Source organism: Myxocyprinus asiaticus, chromosome 17 (genome assembly GCF_019703515.2).
Source record: "Myxocyprinus asiaticus isolate MX2 ecotype Aquarium Trade chromosome 17, UBuf_Myxa_2, whole genome shotgun sequence".
Lineage (NCBI taxonomy): Eukaryota > Metazoa > Chordata > Actinopteri > Cypriniformes > Catostomidae > Myxocyprinus > Myxocyprinus asiaticus.
The window spans coordinates 30,069,464-30,083,905 of NC_059360.1; the positions used below are offsets into that span (position 1 = coordinate 30,069,464).

The 14,442-nt window shown below is 38.6% G+C and overlaps 1 protein-coding gene across 1 annotated transcript in view; it reads left to right on the forward strand.

Moving 5' to 3' along the window:
* The window catches only part of lck (LCK proto-oncogene, Src family tyrosine kinase), a 33,507-nt gene extending 21,747 nt beyond the window's left edge, over positions 1 to 11,760 (forward strand). The window contains exons 11-14 of the mRNA XM_051723511.1: positions 5,772 to 5,848; positions 8,703 to 8,856; positions 9,075 to 9,206; positions 11,031 to 11,760. Of these exons, the coding sequence (XP_051579471.1) occupies positions 5,772 to 5,848; positions 8,703 to 8,856; positions 9,075 to 9,206; positions 11,031 to 11,236 (569 nt within the window). The 3' untranslated portion in view covers positions 11,237 to 11,760. The remainder of the gene's footprint in view (positions 1 to 5,771; positions 5,849 to 8,702; positions 8,857 to 9,074; positions 9,207 to 11,030) is intronic.
* Positions 11,761 to 14,442: the final 2,682 nt, after the last annotated feature.

The following is a 14,442-nucleotide window of genomic DNA, read 5'->3' on the forward strand; positions in this document are numbered from 1 at the left end:
CACTTGGGAGATAATTTTGAAGAGTGCCTCCACAACACTACGTGCTGAGATGATGCGCAAAGGCACTGCTTCCGGATATCACATTGTGTAGTCCACCAGAACCAACACAAAGCGATACCCGTGTGCCATCCGCTCTAATGGCCCAACGAGCTCCATGCCAATTCTATCGAAGGGGACCTCGATCAAAGGAAACAGGCGCAAAGGTGTTCTTGGGTTGGCTGGCAGATTCAACAGGCCATTAGACGTTTCAGTATATTTTCCTGCCCTAAGTGACCCATCATCGGATTATAATGAGCCATCTGGAATAACATTTACCGACAGTTCTTTGGTATCAATAACTGGGTCATAACTTCTTTTGTCTGAGCATCCTGCATCACTCAATACAACCGGTAATTTGTAATAGAAAAATACGGATGGGCGAGTGCAATGTCTGGCTGAAGAAGGTGACCATCAATCACTTTCACTTGGTCAAAAGTGTGCCTAAGTGTCTCGTCTCGCATCTGTTCTAGAGAAAATCCCCTGCGGGAAAACCTCTAAGGGCTGGGGAAGCCGAGACTTCCCCCTCCCTTACGTCATCCTGACGTGGGACTGATGTAGACGGCCTCCACTCTGCCTCCCCAACCAGCGCATCACAAATCCCACACCGAAACGCTCTGTTACAGGACCCATCTGTACAACCTTTCCTTAATAATGTGTAAAACGCTGGCCAATTCATGCCCAAAATTAGCGGATGGGTGAGGCGCAAACTAACCACAGCCTTGACACTATACTTTTGTCCCCGAAATTGAATCGTCACAGTCACTACAAGATAATCTTGGATATCCCCATGCATACACCTTACCTTCACCTTGTGATTAGCACCCAAAGCCTCGTCTTTAACCAGGCATTGATGGATGGAGGTTTGGCTGCAACCCGAATCCACCAAGGCCTGGTATATACCCCCCTTAATACTCACATGTATACGGTACGTCCCAGCTCGATCGGGGGCAGCCGCATCGGGACCCGAACCAATAACCCCACCTTCATTGGTCTCGGGGCTCGCCGGCTCCCGAATACGCTGCCATGTGGTCCTCTGCCAACTGAACACGGGCGGTGGCACTGGACCCATTCCGCTGTCCCTCTCGGAAGTCAAGCGATGAACTGCTCCAGTACCACCAGATCGATAACAGCTCCAACATTGCGTTGCTCAGCCAGCAACCACCTCCGGCAGGCGTCCCGGAGCTGTTGGATGAAGGCGAACGGGCGGCCGTGCTCGCCAATGGTCAGGGAGCAAAAGTGCTGCTCAGGTGTCTGGCCGACCCGTTCCTGGATGGCTTTTCTCAAGTCAGTGTACACCAGGAGGTTCTCCGGTGGTAGCTGCTGCACTGCGAGTTGGGATTCCCCGGACAGCAGTGGATTTAACCGGACCGCCCACTGGGTGCTCGGCCATCTGCATGCCCCCGCCATCAGCTCAAAGAGCTCCAAGAAGGCCTCCAGATCCCTTAGCGGGCCCATCTTAACTAGCGGAACCTGGGGCGGGGTGGTCACGGGGTCCAAGGTCATGGCGGCAGCACCCTCCTGTTGCAGCAAGCTCCAGAACATCTGCCGGTCCTCCGCTTGGGCCTGGAGGAGCGCAATGAATTGCTGCTCCTGTTCAGTTCGCAGCTCGAGGAGGGACTGATGCTGTGTCTGGAGGATGCTCGTGAGGGTCTTGACCACGTCCTCCAAAGGTGAGGGATCAATGGCGGCGTTGTTCCTCCCTTAATCCTGGGTTTCGGCACCAGAAAAGGAGGAAGCGGGAGATGGCGAATCCAACTTAAACAGTATCTTTTTATTTCCTTTAAACTCAATATTTATGTTTTTCAGCAGTCACACACAGAAACTACGCTTTTCAGACATAAAACAATACAGACTTTCTCCAACTCAGGTCTTGTAACTCTCCCCCTATGACTGGCGTCTGGCTCGCATTTAAAGCCCGTCTCCACTCTCACTGCAATGGCAAACAGCTGTTAGAGACAGTAATTGCCAGGTGATGATCCTTACCGTTCTCAACTCCTGATCTCGCTCTCCATTCACAAACCGGCGCTTAACCACACCCCAACCACCACAATATATATATATATATATATATATATATATATATATATATATATACTGTATATATATAGTGAGAGAGGAAGAGAGAGAGAGAGAGAGAGAGAGAGAGATATTAGATAGATAGACAGATAGATATTTTTTTTAACTTCACACTCAGTCTTGAGGGTCTAAAGTGGTCTTCTCTGTTTCATGGTTTTTGTCAACATAAAGAACAGACTGGCAACCTACTTTTCATGTTGGTTACACCACTTGACTTTGATTTGGTGGACAAAAGCTTTTCAAATATTAATCTTATATTAAAACACATTTGTTTAACTTTTTTTTTGTTTTTGTTTTTTTGAAATATTAATAAAAGATTACTCTGCACTACTCATACCAGCAGTTCTTTTTTCAGAATTTCAGCTTTTAATGAGACTTTGATTTTATTTTTACTATCTTTAGACATTTACACCACACAACATTTTACTTTAAGCCCCGGAAAAAAATTTAAATTAAAAACATAATTATATATAGAAGAGGTGTTTTCAAGTAATTGTTTTGAGTGAAATAAATTGTTTATGTATTTTTGAATTGTTTAACAGATCTGTAAAAAAAAAATATATATATATATAATATATATACTATGTATGTCATGTCATCAACCTGCAAGTGTCCACTATGAAATGTTTTATATTGCTTATGTTTAGGGTTCTCAGAGACCTCAGGTACAACACATGAATAAATGCAATGAACTTTAAAATGCTAAGATTGGTGTGTACACACTGTACCAGTACACGCATGCCAATTATAGTATGTACTATAATTTGTTTTAATGTATTTTTGTACAATGTAGCTTTGCTGGGGTCAAATTGACACCAGACCGAAACAATGTCCCTATACTGAATAACAGTAACATTTCTGAAAAGTGCACTCCTATTTGTGCTAAAACAGTGGGTTGAATGTTCAATAATGTCTGCCTACTGAGTTTTGATTAGGTCAGGGAAACAAAAGTATTTGAGGGGACAAAAATAGATTAATTCTGAAGCAGCTTTAAAGTATTAAAGCAGCATGTTTTAAAGAGCTAATTATCTGTATAGCTACAGCTCCATTACCTAATGTTTTTCTAACTAATGCATAATAAATCCCTCATACACACACACACACACACACACCGCATCTCACTGCAACCTACTTAGAACAATGCAAAGCACTGAATAAAAACTGGACTTGTAAACCTCTCACAGAAAGAAGGGTCACAGTTACAGCGTGAATTCCATCACATTGAATAGAGACTGAGAGAGGCAAAAGCAGAAGGAGAGAGAGAGAGAGAGAGAGAGAGAGAGAGAGAGACTGACAGATACAGTGTGAGGTAGAAAGGTCTTTGTTCCATAGGCTAGCATCGGCGATGCTTTCCAATTCAGACCCAACCAGCCAGAAACTCACCACAATAAATCAAACTCATAAATGGTCACTATGGTCACAGGTGCTTATAGAAAAGTCCTCCACACCCTATAACATTTTCTCTTTATAATGCCACAATGCACAATTTCTGGTCTTATTGGCCCTGAGAGGTTTATTGGGCCTTTAGAATGTCACATTGAAGCTGACGGTAGCAAAAGACTCTAAGAGGAGCAGCCGCATTACCACAACGTCAGTGCACTGTTGGCGCAGCAGCTCGTGAATGGACTTGCTTTGTGTTCCCTTCTAAAGGAAACTGATAGAACACTGGGCTCAGCTTGTAGATTTCACATTTCTTTGTTTAGGATTCATGTATTAATTGTTGTCTGTGTTGTTATTTAAAAGAAGAGGTTAATGTAGCCTTTTCCCACCCTGTTTCTTTTTAACAATGGAGACAATGACAGAATGATTTAAAACATGGGAACTTCCTCTAAACTAAGGCTATGAGGAGATGTAAGGAGTCTGTACAACTTAAAGTGTGCTTGTTGCTTGAATTCCTAATAGGGCATTTTCCACTACACCTTTGTGGGAATTTCCTTCAGGGTCAGTTGGTTTTGCTCTTTTTCCAACACAGCCTGTCATCTCTAAAGCAACAACTTTGGCCTTTAACACCAAAATTCTCTGAGACTGCTCCAAACTGGCAGCAGTAATTTCCTGCAGTTGTTATGTTCTAGTTCTTGGATCTAATCTGTTTCTCGTGAAGTCTGACGAGACCTTATGGAACAATTTTAAGCATCAAAACAACAGCATTCATCTATCTACTCTTTCCTTCTGCTTTTGAACTAAAATTACTTACAGAGAGATAGTGCTTCCGGTAAGATTCAGTTGCTGCTAAAGTCTGCCTTATGACTAAAAACAAACAAAAAATCTAAACAAAACCATTCTAACATTAAATTTTCCCATCAAGTCCCACATAAAGCTAACTGGGAGATAATAACTACCCTGACTAATCTCAGTAAAGGTATGTTACAGTAATTACATTTCATAGTTTCTAGCCATTTCTTTTGACATTAGCTATTAAAGGAATAGTTCACCATCAATGTAAATTCTCTCATAACATACTTACCCTCATGCCATTCCAGGTGTGTATGACTTTCTTTCTTCTGCTGAACACAAATGAAGATTTTTAGAAAATATCTCAGCACTGTAGGTTCATACAATACAAGTGAATGGTGGCCAGAACTTCAAAGCTCCAAAAAGCATATAAAAGAACATTGTAATACTCCATAAGACTCCAGTGGTTAAACCCATATCTTCAGAAGTTATATGATAGGTGTGGGTGAGAAAAATATTAATATTTAAGTAATTTTTACTAGAAATTCTCACCTGCCCAGTAGGTGTCGATATACATGAAGAATGCAAATCACCAAAAACAAAAGAAGAAGAATGTGGAAGTTAAAGTGGGGATTTATTGTAAAAACGTTACTTAAATATTTATCTGTTTCTCACCCACACCTCTCATATCACTTCTGAAGACATAGATTAAACCACTGGAGTCATATGGATTACTTTTATGCTTCCTTTATGTGCTTTTTTGAGCTTCAATGTTCTGGACACAATTCACTTGCTTTGTATGGACCTACAGAGCTGAGATATTCTTCTAAAAATCTTCCTTTGTGTTCAGCAGAAGAAAGAAAGTCACATCTGGGATGGCATGAGGGTGAGTAAATAATAAGATATATTTTTTATATATATATATAATTTTGGGGTGAACTATTCCTTTAAGTGAAAACAAAACCGTTACAAAAATTTTATAGGTGCACTCAGTAAAATTTTTGTTTGTGTCATCCTGGACTTTCACTGACACCTAGAGGGTTGGATGCAGGATAATTTAAAATCAATAGTTTCAGATGCCATTGTAGAAATTCACTATTCACAGTCAGACATGATTATTTTAATCAGTGAGTTAAAGTGTCAAATAAAGGGCAGTTACTGAGATTAAGCCAGTAGTATTTGACTGGTCATGTGATCATAACATGGCTGCCCCCATGAGGAAACCTTCTCCATATAGAATAAAGCAGCATTTATAATGTTCTTTAGGAGTAAAACTCTTTTAGTGAGGGGAAAAAAATAAAAAAATAAATAAGAAAGAGATAATTGCTTAATTACTTTAAGCAATTTCCTGAAATTCTTTGAGAATAATAAACTTGTTAGGGTTTACAGTCCATAATATACCCTTCACAACTTTTACTCCTAATTATATGATAGCTTGCTTTGCTGTATATGTAATAAAATGTTTGTGTTTGTTCTGATTTTAGGCAGCCTGGTAGATTTTCTGAAGACTCCAGAAGGATGCAATTTAACCATCAATATGCTGATTGATATGTCTGCCCAGGTAGGCTTCATCAATGCAAATCAATGACTTTTGTTCAATATGTTTTGTTTCAGAACAACCCTGAAAACATCAGGCTTTGAGACATTTTTACCAAGAGTCAAACTGGTATACAATGTGATCTCATGAGTATTCTTAGCTATTCTTATGTAAAGAGTGGTTCTAATACACATACTGTACAGTTGCTTACATACACTGAAGTGAACATGACTCTGAAATATTCAATACTGTCACACTGACAGCATCTAAAATGTAAATCACTTTACGTGTGAAAAACTTAAGAGGTGAACAAATGATTACGAATCCTTATTCAATCTATTGAACTGATTTTATTGTATTTTAATCAATGAGCTTAATTAAATGTACAAAACATATTTATTTGCCAGTACATTTTTATATTGTGGAAAATTTGTTAGGTTTTCGGGTTGGGTTAAGGGATATAAAATATCTATAAAATGATAAAAATGAAACTATACAAACATATATTTTTAATATAAAGGATTTGTAAATATTTTTACGCTTCTAAAGCATAAAAATGCTATCAATACGTCCATATTGTACATTTCAGCGTCTATACAAACATACAAAAATTGTACATTTACAAAAAGCTACGAAAAATAATGTGATCAGGCTACTATATAAGGATAAAAACCCAGAATTTTCACATGACTAAATTTTAACATCCTTGTATATGTTCTGTTTATCACTTTTTGCTCTGTCTTTTATCACTATCACTAAGCTTCATGTGAACTGATGCCAGCATTACTCAACTGCTGATCTGATACATAACAATGAGCATCACTATGTGTGCTTTAATGAGTCTAGACAACTTAATACTAAATCACTGAGTTGCTACCATTGCCCTGAACTACAAACTGACTAGACGAAAATAGGATATTTAAAGTGTTTACTTATACACTAATACAAAACAAACTCTCACACTGAAATATCCAATTGCAAACCACACGCAAAATGTATTGGTCGTACATACAAAAACAAAAAAGCAGTATACTTCCACATAAACACACAAATGCAAAAAAAGTTATTTTTATTACCCACATTAAATATTAATTTGCAACCCACACATAAAATAACTGTTTACTTGTTTGTTTGTTGTCAAAACACTGTTGTACACATAGATTGTATAAACCATACAAAGGTCTGCTGTAGGTCTCAGTAATTCTTCTTGAGACACTCAATGCTTCATTATTGTTGGAACAGATCAGGCATGAACACAGGTCTGGTATTATGTAGAATTTTAATTGTAAAGGTCATCATTCTGATATTTCCATTAACTGTTCATGAACTCCGTATTCCATGAATGGGAAATGCCATTTTCCAACCGAAAGCACAAAATCACCACTAGTTTTTGGGTGGAAAGTTTGGGATTTAAATAAAGGGAGAGTTCACCCAAAAATGAAAATTCTCTCATCATTTACTCATCCTCATGCCATCCCAGATGTGTATGACTTCCTTTGTTTTGCTGAACACAAACAAAGATATTTAGAAGACTATCTAAGCTCTGTAGGTCCTTATAATTCAAGTGAATGGGTACCAAAACTTTGAAGCTCCAAAATGCACCAAAATGCAGCATATTGTCACTTATAACACACACAGACGAAATGGAAACTCCTGCTCAAGAACTGGCAATGTTTCTTTTGCATTAGACATTTACCTGACAAAAGCAATTTTAAAAAGAAAAGTGGTAGGGACAAAATTGGCTAAGGCAAAAAGTGGTAGGGACACCCATCCCACCTATAAATGACACTTGTGCACACAATACACAAGGTGTCATAGTGCAACATACTTTATAAAAACTATGACAGTGTTGTAAAATAGCTCCCTGTACTACAATAATGCCTTGTCACTCATAATACGTCTGAGATTATTACCTGGCCACAATCACTTAAACCATTTCACAGTTCACATTTAAATGCATTTGCAAAAGAGGTTAGAACATAAAAGGAACACAAGGGGCTTATCTGGGAGCATTCTGAGTGCAGTTATGATTACAGAAATACCATATGTCAAACCTCTGAGAAGTTCAAGCAGCATTAATCTACCTCAGATTAGAGCGAAACAAAACAACTGTTTTGAGATCAGTCAAAATAGGAGCTGAATTTACGGAAAAGAAGAAAGCTGTTATATCAGGCATCAGGAAGTACAGCAGGAAACCAGCCTTTAATGTGTCTAGGTGTGAAACTTGTGGGTATTTGAGGGGTGGAGTTGAGCAGAGGAGGTTAAAAGTCAAATCAAGGGAAGTAAAAGGAAGACCCTCCCTATCTCAGGAACTGACCTCTGTCTGTGCATAGAAATGGGATATGTTTGAAATGGAATGGTAGCCTAGTGAATAGTGGTCATTATATACTGTATTCTGCCTACAAGTTTTATTTTTAGGCCTGTGAAACATGCATTATGCAACAGCAAACATTTCATACAGTAGTATGCTGCGTCATTGTCACAAGACCTCAGCAAGAGACATTCAATTATCACACTGAATATAAATATGTCAATTTCACAGTTTTAAACATTTCTTATGTCCAATCAAATCAAGTCAATTAGGAGACTTAAAAAATCTTGGTTGATGTTATTTCTGGTTCATTTGTCACCCTGGAATGAAAGTCAGGTACAGCTATTGAATTGTTAGATACAGTACCCAGCCCAGTAGGCTCTGATGTATACTGCACATTCCTGGTAGTAGGTCATCTAAGTATCCAATGCATTCAAATGTGCATACTATGCACAGTGAACATTATGTACTGCAGAAATAGTAAAAGTAATATGGTAGTATAGTATTCTGAACATAGCCAGCACCACACACAGCCATATTACTTTAACACTGCACTGCCCCCTGCAGGTCGCAGAAGGAATGGCTTTCATAGAGCAGAAGAACTACATCCATCGAGACTTGAGAGCTGCTAACATTTTGGTGTCTGATGAGCTCATTTGCAAGATTGCTGACTTCGGCCTCGCCCGCGTCATTGAAAATAACGAATATACAGCCAGGGAAGGTAAGCAGAACAAAGGCCGTATATGTTTACTTTAGGACTGGATCATCAGTAAAACTCAGCACGTGCAACAAAGCCTATAAAGAGGTCCGGTTGGGCATCAGACCTAATCAGCATTGCACCGTTCAATCTTTTTAATGAGGCTGTGTCACAATATCTTACTGTGAAGGCTAGTCTTGTAACATACGTAAATTAACATGTCTTTGTTTTAAATCATACAGGAGCAAAGTTTCCTATCAAATGGACGGCACCTGAGGCTATAAACTACGGTACCTTTTCGATCAAATCAGACGTCTGGTCGTTTGGAGTGCTGTTGACAGAAATTGTTACCTATGGAAGAATCCCATATCCAGGTAACAAACAAACAAACCCAATGTGCCTTGTGTTTGACCTCATTTTGATGTTGGAAAGTGACATAAATGGAAATTGCATTATGCATGGCATTCAAAAAATACTTTTTTAAATGTATAGTTAACCAAAAAATTTAAAATTCTTTCATAATTTACTCACCCACATGTTGTTCCAAACCACGCATCCTGGAAAACCTGGAATTTTGCTATGCAGTTTTCCAGTCATGGAAAATGAGAAAAAATACCTAAATGTCCTGGAAAATAATTATTTGTCCTGGAAAATATTCCTTTTTGTTCATTGTACAAAACCATGGTAGCGATTAGGATGTTTTGTCACTGTTGGTTGCTCATCAACAGTTGACTGTCATGAACAAAGCTCTGTCACACATACAGTTTAGATTGTTTCATTCTAAAAGGCCCGATATACTTCCGGAGAAGTTCTTCTTCATTCAGGGGTAAAAAGAAGTTCTAAACAGCTGAGCAACGATATACTGTTTGTGAACATTCAGACATCCGCCACACCACTGTGGGAGTTGTTTAGAAGTACATTTAAATATGAGGACGCTACATGAAAAACCTTAAAAATGTGTTATAAATGACTTTGCCTCATTCTTTGAGTAGAAGTCATGGTCAATAAAAGAAGCTGTTTTAACCACTCAATGATGATTTAAAGTAATTTATACGCAGTAGACAATTTGAATTGTTTACATTGTGAATTTATGATGCTAATGCGCTAACACGCTATACGAGGCCATAATATGCGGCGATTACACTCTGTTTTTGTTATTTATGATAACACTGATACTACTGGAAATTTGAGTGTATAAAAGTGTTAATGTACAGAATAAAGACAAAAGGATGATGATTAGACAGGCATATCTTACATTGGGCAGATGTGTAAATGGCTTTTGCTGCAGATGGCACACGAGTGAATGGGCACTGGAGAGTATTTGAGTGGATTTGATTCCTTTTGTAGAAAAAAATTCACATGACATGGTCTTGGAAAATGTCTCTATGTGAACGATCGTACTGATGTAGGTACATGCTAATACATTTTATTTATTTGTCAGATGGTTTTATCCAAAGCGTCTTACAAATGAGGAATAATATACATCATAAGTAGATTTAGTAGCGCACTAATAACTCTGCACGCTGGTGTGTTCAAATTAAATACTGACTAAAAACGTAAACAAAGTAGTAGATGGAGCTTCAGTAAGAAATTGTTTAGCAGCTGGTTAGAAGATTTTCTAAAAGTTCGCCCAGGCGAGCTGTTTCAAACCACTGAAACCAATGCAAAAACACCATCTTTTGGCCGGATTTTGTTCTAAATGACGTCATACCCGTTCGTTCTTCGATTTCGTATGAAGTATATCTGTGCCTTAAGAAGTAAATTTTTTACATAATGTCCTTTTGTTAATGTAAACAAGTGTATATGTCATCATCATCATATATGTCTAAAGGATTCAAGTCTTTTGTGCAAAAATGAGCTCATTGACGTTATTCGGTCAGTTTGCTTTTTTTTTTCCAGATGTTACTCCTAGTCGGAGGCAAAATTTTTGTGGTTATCAACATTATGCCACAAATGCTGTTGATTGATCTTAACTTGTATTGAACCTGGAATATTTTCCTTTAAACTTTAAAGTTAGGCATTATTCAGTGCCATTTAAAAAAAAAGATGGACTGCGATATTCATTCTAACATCTTTTGTGTTCGGCATGACAGGAAGTTATATGGGTTTGGTACAACATGAGGGGGAGTAAATTGTGGCAGAATTATTATTTGAATTATTTATTTGAGTAATTCTTATAATTTCTCTGAATCTTTCAGGAATGACAAACCCAGAGGTGATCGCAAACCTTGAGCAAGGGTACCGTATGCCTTGCCCTGATAACTGCCCTGAGGCTCTCTATAACATCATGAAGCATTGCTGGACAGAGAACCCAGATAACCGACCCACCTTTGAATACCTGCGCAGTGTACTGGAGGACTTTTTTACTGCCACAGAGAGACAGTATCAGGAGCAGCCCTGCTGAATTGATTTATCTTACAAACAGTAGAATGAGTAAATTATCAGTCCACAGAGTCACATAAAGACATAATTCTTTAAAAAACTATTTTAAATACAGTTCAAAAATCTTAACTTTAAAGAAAACTAATGTTCTTTAATCATAAATACAGGTTATGCCATACTGAGAATATGCCTAGACTAAATGAAAAAGTAACTATTTCTGATGAACAACTCTTGTTTTAACATTGATTTTGCCTCAGTTTTGACCAGAGAATCTGTGCTATGTGTAAACAAAAGGTGCATGTATATGTTTTAGCAGTTGGAAATAGGAAATATAAAAATATTTTTTACAAAATAATTTTGGCAGTATAAGCTGTTTTGAGTGATCTATTAATGAAAGAGAAAACGCCTTGATTTGAGTCTACTTTTAGCTTCTACTAATTTTGCTTTCTCAGATTTGTCATGTAAAATTCAAATTTGCATTTTTATAAAAGCACATATGACTGCATCTTATCCTCACTGAGCCAGTAAAACAGTCCAAAAAATAAATGTGCCTTATTCTGTCTGCTTTTAACAATTTAGACAAATAGCTAATTTACAGGTTCACTGTGACAGCTTATCTTATTTAACAAACCTGAAGTGAAACGATTTTATTTTCACCCTCACACATAATCACCTTCCTTTGTAAACCAGTTTCAGCAGGTTGAAAGTTAAACTTTGCTTGGGTTATTAGAGGACATGGGTCAGTTTGTCACTGCTTGAGATGATCAAACTTCTACATAGAGTATACTGCCTGAACCTTGGACTTAGGATAGACCTCACCGAAATGACCTGCCAGTTGAACTGCGATGCACCTCACTGATCTCTGCCTGCATCACCTTGGTCTAATGATGGACTACACACAGTGGAATACATAGACCATCTAGTAATTGCCAACAAAAGCCTTCTTCAGCCAACTAACAAAGGACAATGCATCTACAGTTTAAGTCAGAAGTTTACATACAATTAGGTTGATATTTTTTAACCACTCCAGAGGTTTGATTTTAGCAAATTATAGTTTTGGCAAGTCGTTTAGGACATCAACTTTGTGCATGACACAAGTAATTTTTCCAACAATTGTTTACAGACAGTGTTTCACTTTTAATTGACTATATCACAATTCCAGTGGGTGAGAAGTTTACATACACTAAGTTAACTGTGCCTTTAAGCAGCTTGGAAAATTCCAGAAAATAATGTCAAGTCTTTAGGCAGTTAGCCAGTTGGAGGTGTACCTGTGGATGTATTTTAAGGCCTACCTTCAAACGCAGTGCCTCTGCTTGAAATAATGGGAAAATCAAAAGAAATCAGCCAAGACCTCAGAAAAAAATTGTGGACCTCCACAAGTCTGGTTCACCCTTGGGAGCAATTTCCAAACACCTGAAGGTACCACATTCATCTTATAAACAATAGTACGCAAGTATAAACACCATGGGACCACGCAGCCATCATACCGCTCAGGAAGCATTCTGTCTCCTAGAGATGAACGTAGTTTGGTGCGAAAAGTGCAAATCAATCCCAGAACAACATCAAAGGACCTTGTGAAGATGCTGGAGGAAACAGGTAAACAAGTATCTATGTCCACAGTAAAACATGTCCTATATCGACATAACCTGAAAGGCTGCTCAGCAAGGAATAAGCCACTGCTCCTAAACCGGCATAAAAAAGCCAGACTACAGTTTGCAAGTGCACATGGGGATAAAGATCTTACTTTTTGGAGAAATGTCTTCTGGTCTGATGAAACAAAAATTTAACTGTTTGGCCATAATGACCATCGTTATGTTTGGAGGAAAAAGGGTAAGGCTTGCAAGCCAAAGAACACCATCCCAACCGTGAAGCATGGGGGTGGCAACATCATGTTGTGGGGGTGCTTTGCTGCAGGAGGGACTGGTGCACTTCACAAAATAGATGGAATCATGAGGAAGGAAATTTATGTGGATATATTAAATCAATATCTGAAGACATCAGCCAGGAAGTTAAAGCTTTGTCGCAAATGGGTCTTCCAAATGGACAATGACCCCAAGCATACCTCCAAAGTTGTGGCAAAATGGCTTAAGGACAACAAAGTCAAGGTATTGGAGTGGCCATCACAAAGCCCTGACCTCACTCCGATAGAACAGTTTTGGGCAGAACTGAAAAAGCATGTGCGAGCAAGGAGGCCTACAAACTTGACTCAGTTACACCAGTTCTGTCTGGAGGAATGGGCCAAAATTCCAGCAACTTATTGTGAGAAGCTTGTGGAAGGCTACCCAAAACGTTTGACCCAAGTTAAAGGCAATGCAACCAAAAACTAACAGTGTATGTAAACCTCTGACCCACTGGGAATGTGATGAAAGAAATAAAAGCTGAAATAAATCATTCTCTCTATTATTCTGACATTTCACATTCTTAAAATAAAGTAGTGATCCTAACTGACCTAAGACAGGGAATGCTTTCTACAATTAAATGTCAGGAATTGTGAAAAAATTTAAGTGTAAACTCAGCAAACTCCTCTCACTTTCAACTGCTTTTATTTTCAGCAAATTTAACGTGTAAATATTTGTATGAACATAAAAAGATTCAACAACTAAGACATAAACTGAACAAAAGGGGGGTCAAAATCAAAAGTAACCACCAAAAGTGTGGCCACCAGCTGCATTAAGTACTGCAGTGCATCTCCTCCTCATGGACTGCACCAGATTTGCCAGTTCTTGCTGTGAGATGTTACCCCAATCTTCCACCAAGGCACTTGCAAGTTCCCGGACATTTCTGGGGGGAATGGCCCTAGCCCTCACCCTCCGATCCAACAGGTCCCAGACGTGCTCAATGGGATTGAGATCCGGGCTCTTCGCTGGCCATGGCAGAACACTGAAATCATGCACAGAATGAGCAGTATGGCTGGTGGCATAGTCATGTTGGAGGGTCATGTCAGGATGAGCCTGCAGGAAGGGTACCACATGAGGGAGGAGGATGTCTTCCCTGTAACACACAGCATTGAGATTGCCTGCAATAACAACAAGCTCAGACCGATGATGCTGTGACACCGCCCCAGACCATGATGGACCCTCCACATCGATCCCTCGGTGTAACACTCATTCCTTTGACGATAAACACATCATTGCATCATTTATATGGATAAATGTTTTCCATCAGAAAGGACTAAATATTAAATGAAACAAATTACAATAAAATACAAAGTAATCTCTTCAGTAACCA